Consider the following 16,233-nt stretch of genomic DNA (forward strand, 5'->3'; position numbering starts at 1 on the left):
CATTTGCAAACTTTCTCTATTACAAACAATGTTTACTTAATAACCTTGGATAGATCCATTTCTTCAGCACAAGCACCAATATCTCCCCAAGCTTGACACCCTAAAAATGAAATCACTAAGTTGAAGAGTATGAATAATCAGCATTTGAAAAATACTGCCAAACTGACCTAAAAAAAGGGGTGCCAACTTGAAGTTCCACAAACAGTAAATAAGAATACATGTTTTTCTGTACCTTCCGTGTCATATATTAAAATTATTTTAAAATTTTGCAAATCTGATGGATGAAATTTTTTTTATTTCCCTATTACCAATGTTGTATATGTTATTGTTATGGATCATTTGCATTTCTTTTCTTGTTAATGAACTATTCTCAACCTTTCTCCACTTTTATATTAGATTCCTTTTTATTGATTGCAAGAGTTCTTTATATATTCTGGTTACTAAACTTCTGTCTGCTAAATATGCTGTAATACTTTCTATCTCTCATGTGTTATGGTATCTATTTTTTTCTTCTTTGTAGAGAAGTTTAAAATTTTTAATAATCAAACCTGTCAATTTTTCACTATATCTTTCTGGATATTGTGTCTTGCTTGATTTTGCCCCCAGAGAGTATAAAAATATTTGTCTATATTATTTCTAAACACTTTTATAGTTTCTATAATTAAACCATAAATCCATCTGGAATTTATTTTGGAGTAATCTGTGGGAGGAAGGTATCTTTGGTTTTTTCCCGATAATGGTTCTCACATCATTTACTGGCTGGTCCATTCTTTCCCCAGTGATATGAAATGTCAGCTTTATGATACACAAAATTTCTAAATTCTCTGTTTTGTTTTACTGATTCCTTTGACAATAGCCAATTACATTGAATAAAAATATTCTTGTGACTCTGAAGAATATCTTGAAGTTATTATTGAAAAAGGCTTTTCTCATTAAATTTTTGTTTTGACTTTTCTTGGACATTCTTTTTTCCAGTTGAATTTTAGAAATTTGTCAAGTTCCTTGAAAAGGCTTACTGGAATTTAGCATTGAATCAAACTGAATTTGAAGATTAACCTGAGGGAGAGTACTCTCTCCCATTTAGGAACATAGTATACTTATTACATTATTTATATCTTCTTTTTATGGCCTTCAGGAAAGTTTCAGGTTTTTAAAAAAAAATTCCCACATTGGTATCATATATTTGTTAATTTATTCCTTTCGTTGTTCTTGTAAAAAGAATAATTTTATTCATAATGTCTTAAAATTGGTCAGTCCTACCATACAGAAATGTTAATGATTTTCACATAATGATCTGTACCTAAACAGTATCCTATTTATTAGCTTAAATAATAGATTTTCTATTGATTCTAAGACTTTGTGGGTTGGCAATTATATACTGAATAAAAATAATAATTTTGTGTCTTTCTTTCTAGGATTTATACCTTTAACTATTTTTACTTGTCTTTTTGTATTGGCTAGAACTTCCATAAAAATGTGAAATAGTGTTGAAAGAGGGTAACCTCTTGCTTTTCTGACTTAAAAGAGAATGCTTCTGATATTTCATGTGGTGATAGGTAACTTGTATGTCTGATAATAAACACACACACACACACAAATTTTATTTTGTAATTCTCAATTTTTCTGTGCCATCCTCTTTAAGGTGGGGTTCTTATAAATAGTATATATTGAATTGTGCTTTTTACATGTTCAGTATCACTGGAATTTAACTTATTGACATGAATTCTGATAACTAGTATGTGTGGCCCCTTCTAGTCATCTTATTTTGTTTTCTATTTACCATGCTTTTTTCCTTTTCCTGCTTTGTTAAACTGGTCAAGTTTTAAGCACTCCGTTTCTTCTTCCCTTTAGTCATTTGGAGGTTATAATACATCATATTTCCCTTAATTTAGAGGTTAGCGTTAACATTTTAAACCATATTTATGCTCCTTTTAGCCATCAATCAATCCTCTTGTCATGCATGACAAGAACACCATCATTCCTCATACTTGTCCACATCGAGATTTTGGTTCCAGGTTATTAAAATTTATTTTTTACATTAGGGGGAACAATTATTTTTACACATTGATGGATTTTACAGGTTGAATTATCTGTCTACTTTTTATTCTGTTTTTCTCTGTCACAAAATAAAAAAAATTTTTTTTACTATAGTATATCTTTGAGTAATCCTTTCAAGAAAGGGTCATTGGTGGGTAAACTGATGGAATCTTTGCTTGTCTGAAAAATGTCTATTTCGTTGCCACCAAATTTTAAAGATTATGTCCCTTGCCTTCTGGCCACCAGAGCTGATGACAGTACTGATGAGGAATCTGATTCCATTCACATTCTTGTTCATTTTTAGGTAAGCTGCTTTTCTTCACCTCTCTGGAAGATACTAGAGTAGTTTTCTCCTTATTAAAAATCCTACCAGGAGCAACAAATAACCTACAAGGGAATCCCCATAAGGTTGTCAGCTGATTTTTCAGCAGAAACTTTGCAGGCCAGAAGGGAATGGCAGGACATATTTAAAGTGATGAAAGGGAAAAACTTACAACCAAGATTACTCTACCCAGCAAGGATCTCATTCAGAATCCGCCGAGAAATCAAAAGCTTTACAGACAAGCAAAAGCTAAGAGAATTCAGAACCATCATTACAACACATGCTAAAGGAGCTTCCTCAGGCAGGAAACACAAGAAAAGAAAAAGACCTACAAGAACAAACCCAATACAATTAAGAAAATGGTAATAGGAACATACATATCTATAATTATCTTAAATGTAAATGGATTAAATGCTCCAACCAAAAGACATAGACTGACTGAATGGATACAAAAATAAGACCTGTATACATGCTGTCTACAAGAGACAAACTTCAGACGTAGGGACACATACAGAATGAAAGTGAGGGGATGGAAAAAGATATTCCATGCAAATAGGAATCAAAAGAAAGCTGGAGTAGCAATACTCATATCAGACAAGACAGACTTTAAAATAAAGACTTATTACAAGAGACAAGGAAGGACACTACATAATGATCAAGGGATCAATCCGAGAAGAATATAAAACAATTGTAAATATCTATGCACCTAACAAAGGAGCACCTCAATACATAACACAAATATTAACAGCCATAAAAGGAGAAATCGACAGCAGCACAATAACAGTGGGGGACTTTAACACCCCACTTACACCAATGGACAGATCATCCAAAATAAAAAAGGAAACACAAGCTTTAAATGACACAACAGACCAAATAGACTTAATTGGTATTTATAGGACATTCCACCCGGAAGTGGCAGAATGCACTTTCTTCTCAAGTGCTCACGGAACATTCTCCAGGGTAGATCACATCTTGGGTCACAAATCAAGCCTCCGTAAATGTAAGAAAATTGAAATCGTAGCAAGCAACTTTTCTGACCACAATGCTACGAGATTAGAAATCAATTACAGGAAAAAAACTGTAAAAATACAAACACATGGCGGCTAAACAATATGTTACTAAATAACCAAGAGATCACTGAAGAAATCAAAGAGGAAGTCAAAAAATACCTAGAAACAAATGACAATGAAAACACGATGACCCAAAGCCTATGGGATGCAGCAAAAGCCATTCTAAGATGGAAGTTTATAGCAATACAATTCTACCTCAAAGAAACAAGAAACATCTCAAATGAACAACCTAATGTTAAAACTAAAGCAACTAGAGAAAGAAGAAAAAACAAAACCCAAAGTCAGTAGGAGGAAAGAAATCATAAAAGATCAGAGCAGAAATAAATGAAACAGAAACAAAGAAAACAATGGTAATAATCAATAAAACTAGAAGCTGGTTCTTTGAGAAGATAAAATTATAAACCTTTAGCCAGACCCATCAAAAATAAAAGGGAGAGGACTCAAATCAGTAACATTAGAAATGAAAAAGGAGAAGTCACAACTGACACCATAGAAATACAAAGGATCATGACTACTACAAGCAACTATATCCCAATAACATGGACAACCTGGATGAGATGGACAAATTCTTAGAAAAGTACAACCTTTCAAGGCTGGATCAAGAAGAAATAGAAAATATGAATAGATCAATTGCAAGTAATGAAATTGAAACTGTGATTAAAATCTTCCAACAAACAGAAGTCCAGGACCAGATGGCTTCACAGGTGAACTCTATCAAACATTTAGAGAACAGCTAACACCCATACTTCTCAAACTCTTCCAAAGAATTGCCGAGGATGGAACACTCTCAAACTCATTCTATGAGGCTACCATCACCCTGATACCAAAACCAGACAAAGATATCACAAAAAAAGAAAATTACACACCAATATCACTGATGAATATAGATGCAAAAATCCTCAACAAAATACTAGCAAACAGAATCCAACAACACATTAAAAGGATCATACACCATGATCAAGTGGGATTTATCCCAGGGATGCAAGGATTCTTCAATACACACAAATCAATCAATGTGATACACCATATTAACAAATGGAAGAATAAAAACCATACAATCATCTCAAGAGATGTAGAAAAAGCTTTTGACAAAATTCAACAGTTTTATGACAAAAACTCTCCAGAAAGTGGGCATAGAGGGAACCTACCTCAACATAATAAAGGCCATATACGACAAACCCGCAGCAAACATCATTCTCAATGGTGAAAAACTGAAAGCATTTCCTCTAAGATCAGGAACAAGACAAGGATGTCCACTCTTGCCACTATTATTCAACAGAGTTTTGGAAGTCCTAGCCACAACAATCAGAGAAGAAAAAAGAAATAAAAGGAATACAAATTGGAAAAGAAGAAGTAAAACTGTCACTGTTTGGAGATGATATAACACTATATACAGATAGTCCCAAAGATGTCACCAGAAAATTATTAGAGCTAATCAATGAATTTGGTAAAGTTGCAGGATACAAAATTAATGCACAGAAATCTCTTGCATTCCTATACACTAAGAACGAAAGATCAGAAAGAGAAATTAAGGAAACAATCCCATTCACCATTGCAACAAAAAGAATACCCAGGAATAAACCTACCTAAGGAGGTAAAAGCCCTGTACTCAGAAAACTATAAGACACTGATGAAAGAAATCAAAGATGACAGAAACAGATGGAGAGAAATACCATGTTCTTGGATTGGAAGAATCAGTATTGTGAAAATGACTATACTACCCAAAGCAATCTATAGGTTCAATGCAATCCCTATCAAACTACCAACGGCATTTTTTACAGAGCTAGAAGAAAAAATCCAAAAATTTGTATGGAGACACAAAAGACCCCGAATAGCCAAAGCAATCTTGAGGGGAAAAAAATGGAGCTGGAGGAATCAGACTCCCTGACTTCAGACTATACTGCAAAGCTATAGTAATCAAGACAATATGGTACTGGCACAAAAACAAAAATATAGATCAGTGGAACAGGATAGAGAGCCCAGAGATAAACCCACACACCTATGGTCACCTAATCTATGACAAAGGAGGCAAAAATATAGAATGCAGAAAAGACAGCCTCTTCAATAAATGGTGCTGGGGAAACTGGACAGCTACATGTAGAAGAATGAAATTAGAACACTCCCTAACACCATACACAAAAATAAACTCAAAATGGATTAGAGACCTAAATGTAAGACCAGACACTATAAAACTCTTAGAGGAAAACACAGGCAGAACACTCTTTGACATAAATCACAGCAACATCTTTTTTGACCCACCTCCTAAAGTAATGAAAATTAAAACAAAAATAAAGAAATGGGACCTAATGAAACTTCAAAGCTTTTGCACAGCTAAGGAAACCATAAACAAGACGAAAAGACAACCCTTAGAATGGGAGAAAATATCTGCAAACGAAGCAACTGACAAAGGATTAATCTCCAAAATGTACAAGCAGCTCATAAGCTCAATATCAAAAAAACAAGCAACCCAATCCAAAAATGGGCAGAAGACCTAAACAGACATTTCTCCAAAGAAGATATACAGATTGCCCACAAACACATGAAAAGATGCTCAACATCACTAATCATTAGAGAAATGCAAATCAAAACTATAACGAGGTATCACCTCACACCAGTCAGAATGGCCATCATCAAAAAATCTACGAACAATAAATGCTGGAGAAGGCATGGAGAAAAGGGAACCCTCAAACATTGTTGGTGGGAATGTAAATTGATACAGCCACTATGGAAAACAGCATGGAGTTTCCTTAAAAAACTAAAAACAGAACTACCATATGACCCAACAATCCCACTACTGGGCATATACCCAGAGAAAACCATAATTCAAAAAAACACATGCATGCCAATGTTCATAGCAGCACTATTTACAATAGCCAGGACATGGAAGCAACCTAAATGTCCATCAACAGAGCAATAGATAAAGAAGATGTGGTACATATATATAATGGAATATTACTCAGCCATAAAAAGGAATGAAATGGTGTCATTTGTAGAGACGTGGATGGACCTAGAGAGTGTCATACAGAGTGAGTCAGTAAGTCAGAAAGAGTAAAGCAATTATTGTATAATAACGCATATATGTGGAATCTAGAAAAATGGTATAGATGATCTTATATTCAAAGCAGAAATAGAGACACAGACGTAGAGAACAAATGTACGGATACCAAGGGGGAAAGGGGTGGGGTGGGAGGAATTGGGAGACTGGGATTGACACATATACATTACTGATGGGAACATACTGTATAGCACAGAGAACTCTACCTAATGCACTGTGGTAAGCTAAATGGGAGGGAAGTCCAAAAGGGAGGGGATAATAACTATGTGTATGGCTGATTCATTTTGTTGTGCACTGAAGGCTAACACAACATTGTAAAGCAACCATACTCCAATAAAAATTACTTTAAAAATGCAAAAATTAAAAAAATATTAAAAAACAATAAAAATTCTACCAGGATGTGGCCTTTTTGCTAGTTGTTCACATTCACTCTGTTTGGCCTTTGATGGATCCTTTCAATCTGAAGGTGTGGACATTTCTTTTGCTTGGGAAAATTTTCTCCTATAATTTATTTAATTATTTCTTTTCTCCATTGTCTCTTTTCTTTCCTTCTAGATCTTCTATTAGATGAATTGATTCTTTTATTTTTAAAGAGGAAGTATCATTTTTTAAAAAATTAATTAGCTAATTAATTTCTGGCTGCATTGGGTCTTTGTTGCTACATGCGGGCTTTCTCTAGTTGTGGTGAGCAGGGGCTACTCTTCATTAAGGTACGTGGGCTTCTCATTGCAGTGGCTTCTCTTGTTGTGGAGCATGGGCTCTAGGCACAGGGGCTTCAGTAGTTGTGGCACACAGGCTAAGTAGTTGTGGCTTGCGGGCTCTGGAGCTCAGGCTCAGTAGTTGTGGTGCACGGGCTTAGTTGCTCTGCGGCATGTGGGATCCTCCCGGTCCAGGGATTGTACCCGTGTCCCCTGCATTGGCAGGCAGACTATTAACCATTGCGCCACCAGGGAAGTCCCAGATGAACTGATTCTTTTAACTTTTTTTTTCATATTTTCCATCTTTGTCTTTTTGTCTTCTATTCTAGTTGATTTCATTGACTCCCTCTTATGGAACACTAAATCAGGCTTCAGCTGTGTCCAGTCTATCATCCACCTACTGAGTCCTTTTGGCTTTTTATGTTTTTAGATCTCCAAGAATATATTTTAAATTGTCTAATTACTCCTTCTCAAATAAGCAGTATATTCTTTTTTTGTTTTTGTTTTATGGATTTTATAGCTTTAATAGGATAGTAAGCACAGCAGCAACAATCACTTGTGAAAATTTACTATAGACCGTGTATCTTTCTAACATTTTTTTTTTTTTTTTTTTTTTTGCGGTACGCGGGCCTCTCACTGTTGTGGCCTCTCCCGTTGTGGAGCACAGGCTCCGGACGCGCAGGCTCAGCGGCCATGGCTCACGGGCCCAGCCGCTCCGCGGCATGTGGGATCTTCCCGGACCGGGGCACGAACCCGTGTCCCCTGCATCGGCAGGCGGACTCTCAACCACTCTGCCACCAGGGAAGCCCAGCAGTAAATTCTTGCTTTACAGATATAGTTCTCTTGAATCAGATATTAGTTGTAATTTTTAAAGATATCTCTTTTCTTTCTCAAATTGCTCCCTTCACAATTGGTAAGTCTTTGTAAGTCATTTTGAGCTTTCCCTTTCAAATTGAGGCTTTCCCTCAAAAGTCTGGTCATCCTAAGCTGTCTGTTTATATTTATAATGAAGGACCAGGTTAATTAACAAACAAAGCAAGTTCTGATGCATATTAGCTATAAGATTTTGGGCAAGTTTTCTTCCTGTGCCTTAGTTTACTCACCTCTAAAATGGAATAATAATAATACTCACCTCATAGGCATGTTTTGAGAATTAAGTAAACTAACACACACAATGCAGTGTTTAGAACAGTGCCTAGCACACAGCTACTGCTCGATACATGTTAGTGAGTGTTATTTCTATGGGTCTCCTCTCCCCTGGTGGGCTGGCTGGTGTTTTCTTAAGTGGGTGAGACATGACTGGTTATGGTCATGAAGTTGGGAGGCAGGTAGGCAATGGCCTTATCTCTTCACCAACAGATGTAAGATTGGCTTTACCCTAGTGGTAGGCGACTTGAGAATATCATTCTCTTGGGTAGAACTGCATTTCATCTCATCTCTGACCATCCGGCCTCCTTCCTATAAACTCAACCCCCGCTGTTCTCTTAGGGCACATCCTCACCAAAAGTCCTTCCCAGGCAAGTAGTTGTTCACTTTCTTTACAGGGTAATTTTTAGGTCTCTGATTAAATGTGTATGCTGCCTGCTGCTAGGGGCAAGGTTGGGGAAGTGCAAGTTGGAAGTCATTCTTTAATTCCCTAATACTGTCTTACCCTAACTTTTCTTTTTGCTAGTTCACTTTGTTTGATATTCTGCCAGACTTGTTCTTACCATTATAGTAGTTTTCTCCCATGAGTGTTTTGCTCTGTGGTTTTTATTTTCTCTGTTATTGTTTATCTGCTCCCATTTGCTTTCTAACTGGCAATAATTGTTCATAATTTCTGGTCAGCTAATGCACTCTTTCTCTTTTTCGTGCTCATTTTCTATTAAAGAATGTATTTTCTGTCTCTTTAATGGATTTCGGGCAAAAAGAGGGGCGGATGTTAGTGCTCAGTCCTCTAACTTGAGCCAAGCCATTTAATTTTTCATACTAGTTAATACATTAATATCTGATAATCACAAGGATGAGACCTGTTTATGTACTGCATCTACTTTTAAAGAGATACATTTATGTATATTATACATATTTTCAATCTCAATAAATTTAATCAAGGACTTAATTTGATGACCATTTAAAATGCAAAGCAAAAAAAGAGACATTAATACTTATCAAGTGTCCATATAACTACATAGTCACATATAATAGCTTTATCTATCTATACATGCATCATATAACAATAATAATACAGAGAATTAATCTAGAAGCTAAAGTAGGATCATTTTACTCTGGTTCCTTTTCTTTTAATAAATAGAAGTGTACCTGAAAGGCTCACAGTCCATGTTCTCAGCATTTCTGAAGGCTTCCTATCAAATATGCTCTTATTACCCATAATTTTATGTATTGATTTGTATAATGTATTTTGAGGAAAAAATTCAATATCGGCCATTCTTGCTTTTTTTTCCTTTTTATTGAACTACCAAAACTAATACAGCTCATCACTAAGGAAAGAGTGCTATTTACTATGCAAAAGGCACAGTCAGTGACTGGCATCTAAGACCAATTGATCAACCCATTACCACTACCTCCCTACCCCCACTAGCACTACTATGAATCTATTGATTTAAACACTGTCGATCGGTTTCCATTTTCTGATTTTGGGTAGGTCAATTAAGAAAGTGAGTAATTGTGATTACACTGCTTCAGGATCAATTACAGTTGATGCAAGACAAAGTGTTCTTTTTGGAACACACACAAAAATAATTTTTGATTTAGTGTGCATATGTGCTTAATAAAAATCTAAAATATATAACTAATTTATACCTTCACAACAGAAAAACATATTAGTGTAAATGCTTATAATAGCTAAGGCTATTTTCTATCTAAAATAAATTCATCATTTTCCTAAAATTAGTTTAAGAGAAACTGAGAAAAAACTGTTTATATACACTTCCCAACATAAGATAAAAATCAAACATTACCTAAATATTTATCCCTAAAGGGACTTAGTTAATTGTGAAAGACAAGATGCAAACCTTGTGTAATGGACTAAAGAGAAGATCTTTGTAATGAAAAAACCTTTTTTAAAACCCTTCATTGCATAGAAATATAAAAGGTTTTTTATACAAATTGAAAAGAAAGAAGAATTTTTTTAGTTCTTAATCTTGCCCTAACTTAGTGCATAAGCTTTGTCATTGGGCTCACATTGTCGAAATCATTAAAATGAATATACCTCTGGTGTTGGAGGTAAATCTATTTAGAATGATGTTACTCATAGTCTTGTGCTCAGTAATATCGATCTGTGTTGTTTGTCTAATAGAAAAATAATAAACAATTACTAGGCAATGTGGGGAAAAGTAATCAGTTTTTATATATCACTCATATAGTAGACCTCCCAAAACATAAAGGTGATGATCTGCATAAAATCAATGTGTTATGCTACATTGCTTATATTCATCATTGCAGGTTCTCAGCAATAAATGGTATAATATTATGCCTGAATTACTGGTAAACTGAAAAGGTATATGAAAAAGAAAGGTTCACTACATTCAACCTATAAACTTATTTAAAAGTGACTATTTCCTAAACCTGGAGATTTCTGTCATAAAAAATTCTGTTAGAAGCTAGCTAAAATTTAGATAAATAAAATGCCTCAATTCTTTTCAGAATAAGAACTTCAAATCAAAATAACACATAATATCTTAGATCAGAAAAATACAAAAGAAATGAGTTCAAAGATAATTCTTAAAGATGCATGAATATAGCTTTGCATTAGTTTGCTAATAGTTTCTGGATTTCATCAGAAATGTATAAAACATTATATAAAACAATAACAATGATAAAACACAATTCTAGAAAAGCTCTTTTGAATAGTATTCACCTATGAAACCTTTGCCAACTGATAAATGTTCTCTTTTGAATTTTATCAAAAGCAGTTTATAAATTAAAGTAAAAATCTATGAGTTTTTGGTACTGACAGAATCAATAATTCTCCACTTAAGAGGCTCGAGATAACATATAAAATGTTTCAAAAGATATCTTCTCTGGGCTAGCCAACAATATTATTAAAGTTTTTAATTTCTCCTGAGTTTTCCTCATGAATTTTATCATAAATTTTCCACAAGCACAGAGAAAAGCAAAAAAAAAAAAATTTTAGCAGTAGCTTCTTACTTTAGCCAACAAACTGTGAAGTTCAACCACATATGGTAGACTGTAATGGCTATCTGTGTAACAAATACTAAAAACATATATTGCACATAATTTGTCCATGGCAGTCTAAACATTACCAAAGAAAAGCATGTTTGTGTAAATGTTTTCTCTCTCAAAGAAAAAGCTGCTGAAAGCCTTGATTTTAATCTGCTATTGTTTATAGTAATATGAAATATAGATGAACAATTGAACTTACCACAACTGGAAACTGGCAGTCTGAGTGGAATCACAAAAGTCAATACCCATTGAAACAGTAATGGATCCCTCAGGCTCAAGAGATTCTAGGAGATAAGATAATTTAGACATGGAAACACAGAGGATGTGAAAAAGACTAAACACTAAAATCTTATGTAATGTTTGTAGCTTGGTTAAAACAGTCAAATTTAATGATGGCTTGTAAGAATAATTTCAAACTAAGAGTATTAAAGCAAATTATAAAGTAATTTCACTTGAAGCCTCTTTTTCACAACTTAATTCTGTCCATACTTCAATGAACACATTATATCTATTTGTTTCAGAAATACACCTCATCCTGAGAAATTTCATGTTTTACAATATTGTCTTTATAGGCATTGAAGGTGAGAAGGAAATAAATGTTTTCCTGTTTGGAACAACTGTAACAGACTCTGGGTGCTTTTAAGAGATTGTGTACTTGAAACTATGGAATATTTACTCTAGATATAAAAAGTAAATTTTCAACAATGTTCTAAATTTCCACTGGGGGAAAAATCCAAAATTTAAAACATGCAAATTAAAGCAAAACTGGAAGAAGAAATTAATTTGTTGTCCTCAGATATTAACCAAGACAACTGGCATTATAGGAACCCCAAACAATAAGTCTAACTGCATTAGTCAAAAAATTACTGGAAGAAAATTTAGTAGCAGATTAGATTATCTTGAAAAAAATAAATAATAAAGTGACATTTCATAGATTTGTAATTTCTGAAGCTTCTTCTATCAACTAATCAAGTGTGGGAAATAACTGTTTCAATATACAATACTGGTGTTTTTTCAGTTGATAATGATAAAACTCAAGATAAACAATAACACCATTTTATTCTGCTTATGATTCCAGAGTCAAAGTGTAATGCTGTACATTAGAATAATGAGGGATCTTAAACATATACCTATTAAGTATAAATATTTATGTATATTTATTATATTTAAATAGAAACCATTCACTTTTGATTTCTACTTTGCTTAAAGTCTCTAGTATAACTGCAGTTGTATTGCACAGTAGCTTTATATTTAGTTTTATCTCTTCTGCATATATATTATTAGACGTAGTTATATTTTAGCAAGCACATACTAATCCAGTAGACTGTGATTATTCTAGGGCTGTTGAAAGGTATAACTTGCCATTTAATGCTAACCATTACAGAAATGACGGTACAGATAGGACAAAAGAACAATTCAATAAGCTTAAGATATTAAGTATTTTTATATCTCAAAGGCTCAGTGAAGATTAGGCATTATAAGAAGGTATTTGTTTGATGCTGATTTTTAAAGTGTTATTGGTTTGCTTGCTTATTAGTTGGTTTGCTGATTCCAGTTTGAATTTAATTTGTTTATAAACCTAACATTTACCAGGATGGCATGTTAAGTACCAGAAGACTTGCTACCTAATCTTTGGCAAACAAGCTTTATTGTAAATTACCATAATAATAGTTTTCTTGCATTTCTCCTAAAGCTACACCTTATCAGTTCATAGTTTTGCCAGTCACATTGCTCAGAACTATTCTTCAGTGAATCCTTGATGTTTTCCTCTGTGCCACAGATATACTGGGGTTTGGTCTTATTTGCAGCTGACTCCACATTGGTAGTAAATGCTGTCATCTCCAAAGCATGATGGCATTTGGAACTTAGATCTCTCTACATCACGTATCCCCATATTTTATTTGACAAAGTGACAGTTCTCAAGATGCCTTGATGATGGCACTGTCTGACACAGTTTCATAACTTCCTCAGTCTTAAGATAATTAACTGTGAGCTTAGTGCCATACTAATTCTGAAGGATAGTTCATGATCAATGGTATGTTTTATTATATGAATGCTTCAAGAGCAAAGTGATCAGCATAAAATTATTCATATAATAGATTTTTATATTTGAAGCTTACTACATTGGAAAAGTTTATTCAATCGGGTGTCTGTAGTTGAATACTGCTTCTGGATCATTGCAATATACATGAGAGGGTTATGTAGAAATGGCTGAAAAACACTGGCTCTATTACACTGCACCATTAATAATGAAAAATTAAATCACACAAGATGCTGTCTACTTTGATGTGACAGTTGTACAGTAACTAGTGAAATCTTAGCTGAACTCAAACTTGTCCATTGTTAACATAAAGTCACTGAATATAGTGCAGAGACCCTAAGGCTACTCTTTGAGTGAGTGAGTGAGTGAGTGAGTGAGTGAGTGAGTGAGTGAGTGTGTGTGTGTGTGTGTGTGTGTGTGTGTGTGTGTGTGTTTTAAACCTCTTGTGTACATGTGCCTGATCTCTTTGGGAAAAAATGGCACTTTATTCCTAATATTCTTGCAAGGAATCCAGTTTCATGCAAAATCCTGACAGAAGTCATCTCATATTATAGAGAAAAAAAAGAACAGATTGGTGACAAATAAGAAAGCCACCAGACTCCTTAACATATGCATATGTACTTATTAAATAAAACAAATATCTTACTTCCCTTATTTCACAAAAAATGAAAATGCAGTATTTGTTCTTTGTTGCATTCCTATGATTTTTTTTGGACTAATTAAGATATTTCATACTCTGAACTCTACTGTTACCTATTGACGAAAGAGACTAAGTGGTATTACATACAAATTACTGCATGGGAAAGAATTCTTTATCTTGAGGGTATTCAATAAATGGCAACAGAACAAACTAAACACTACAAAAACTTTGCCTAAGAAAAGAAAAGGAAAGAAAGCCTATTACTAGTACTGAGGCAATGGCATATATTCATATTTTATTTTGGTGTTAAGGCCATATTATGAAATTTATTATACTTATTTCTTCTATTCTACATAGGCCAACAAAAGGTCAACTCATCAACTCATTATGCCTGCTCAAAGAAATGATAACACTGTTCTACTGTTTTAACCTTTGGATAACATTTTCAACCTGCAGACAATGCATATATCAGCTGCATGACACTTTTTAAACTAAATTAATTTTTTAACTAGGTAAAAAAAGCTGGATTTCAAGCAGTAAAAAAGAATACAAATTGGGATATTCTTTAATTCCTTAGCAATATATTAACTTCATAAAATAATTCAATAAAAATCAGGCACTGTAGTCTTTAAATAGTGTGTCTTAATTACCAAATTATTTTTCAAAGAGGGTATTACATGGGTTCTGAAATCAACTTACTATAACTCTACTTCTCTCTACTTTGGTTGCTTATAAAAGTCTACCATATTTCATCTACTAGGAATTTTTTTTTTCTTTGTGGAAAAATATAACACAAAGAATGACTTCTTTACTGAATGACTCATGAAAATGATAGGAGAGAATTCAACAATGTGAAAGAGCTCACTCAGGCAAAGAGGGAGAAAAAACAGAATAGCTATATGATAGACAATAATGAATAAAGGCAGAGTTACCCGGTCGAAAGGCTTTTGCTCACCTAAAGTATTATAAAAAGGAACTACCTGGAGCCTTCTGATGGTAATATTTCAAGGATTCAGTGACAGAAACCTTATATTACTTTTAATTAAGATTTTGCCTGAAGCTTCTCCCAACTAAACTGTAGGACTGCCTCCACTTACACAAAACAAAAAGAGAGATAGACATTCTAATTATTATACTATTTTAAACTCAAAGTTAGCCATACAATTGTTACACTTAATTTTTAAAAGGTGTATTTTTTGTAAAACACTTAAAAAATGGAAGGGGATGACAGCTGGAGAGACAGTATGATATAATGGGCACTGAGGTAGCCTGGAAAGCACATGCTACGTGGTAAGGGCAGCCGGCTTGGCATCGGCTGGTTGTGCTGCATGCAGGTGGGAATAAAGCACCTGTACCGCCATAATCTTGTGCTTTATCCATGAACAGTGAGATTTCTTGGTTTTTCCTTTAATGTAAAAAAAAAATGCTGATTTTTAAATGGTGGCAACAGATTAAAAAAACATGATGTGTAAAAATACCAGTAACATACTGTGGGCTATTCTACCTTCTATGTAAGGAAAGGAAGACAAACAGAATAGTACATACCCTCTCAGTCTTTGCTCCCTTCACTTTTCAATCTATGGAATATGAAGGGAAATGGGGAAGGAGAGATATGGAAGGTACAATACCCAAAAGGCAGACTAAAATCATGCAGGAAGTGAAGCTGACCAGAAAGGGAGGTGGGGGAAGGTGATACAGGTAGGAAAAATGGGAGGAAATTGTGATTCTCCAGACACAGTCTTTCATTAGTACTGGTATTACCACTGCTGGCACTTAATTCACTAAGGGCAAAGACATGTATTTATCTTACAAGATAAATTTGGTTTAAAAAGGAAAATCTTATATACACTGAGTTTGCTAATAGTCAATAAAATAATATGTATTCTATTTTAAAATGAACACATTTAATTATCAAATGCAGTTAAAGTTTTAAATGAGAATTACTATTTACCTATTGGATTAAAAACATGCATTTGCATGCCCACAGGAAGTTTCTTTTCCCCTATGTGGATATTTTCTACCTTCCAATCAGTGGTATTATTCAATGTTATTTGCACAGAGACCATATTATCACCAAAAACGCAAGGCTGTCTTGGAAAGAAATAATGGGCAGCTAGTCCTTTTCCACTCATCCGATGAAGCAGCACATGAGTTTTCACTGGTACAAAGACAGGAGTACTGACCTATT

The 16,233-nt window shown here is 34.1% G+C and overlaps 1 protein-coding gene across 2 annotated transcripts in view; it reads right to left on the minus strand.

The window, feature by feature from the left end:
- AP3B1 (adaptor related protein complex 3 subunit beta 1) overlaps window positions 1-16,233 on the minus strand; it is a 276,365-nt gene that overhangs the window by 23,689 nt on the left and 236,443 nt on the right. For both annotated transcript variants that reach the window (XM_089909045.1, XM_022594378.3), the window contains 2 exons: window positions 15,997-16,228; window positions 11,564-11,648 (listed from right to left, as the gene is read on the minus strand). In XM_089909045.1, the coding sequence (XP_089765171.1) occupies window positions 11,564-11,648; window positions 15,997-16,228 (317 nt within the window). The remainder of the gene's footprint in view (window positions 1-11,563; window positions 11,649-15,996; window positions 16,229-16,233) is intronic.

Source organism: Delphinapterus leucas, chromosome 3 (assembly GCF_059928025.1).
Source record: "Delphinapterus leucas isolate spDelLeu-1000000601 "Yukka" chromosome 3, BTC_Dleu_Yukka2, whole genome shotgun sequence".
Taxonomy (NCBI): Eukaryota; Metazoa; Chordata; class Mammalia; order Artiodactyla; family Monodontidae; genus Delphinapterus; species Delphinapterus leucas.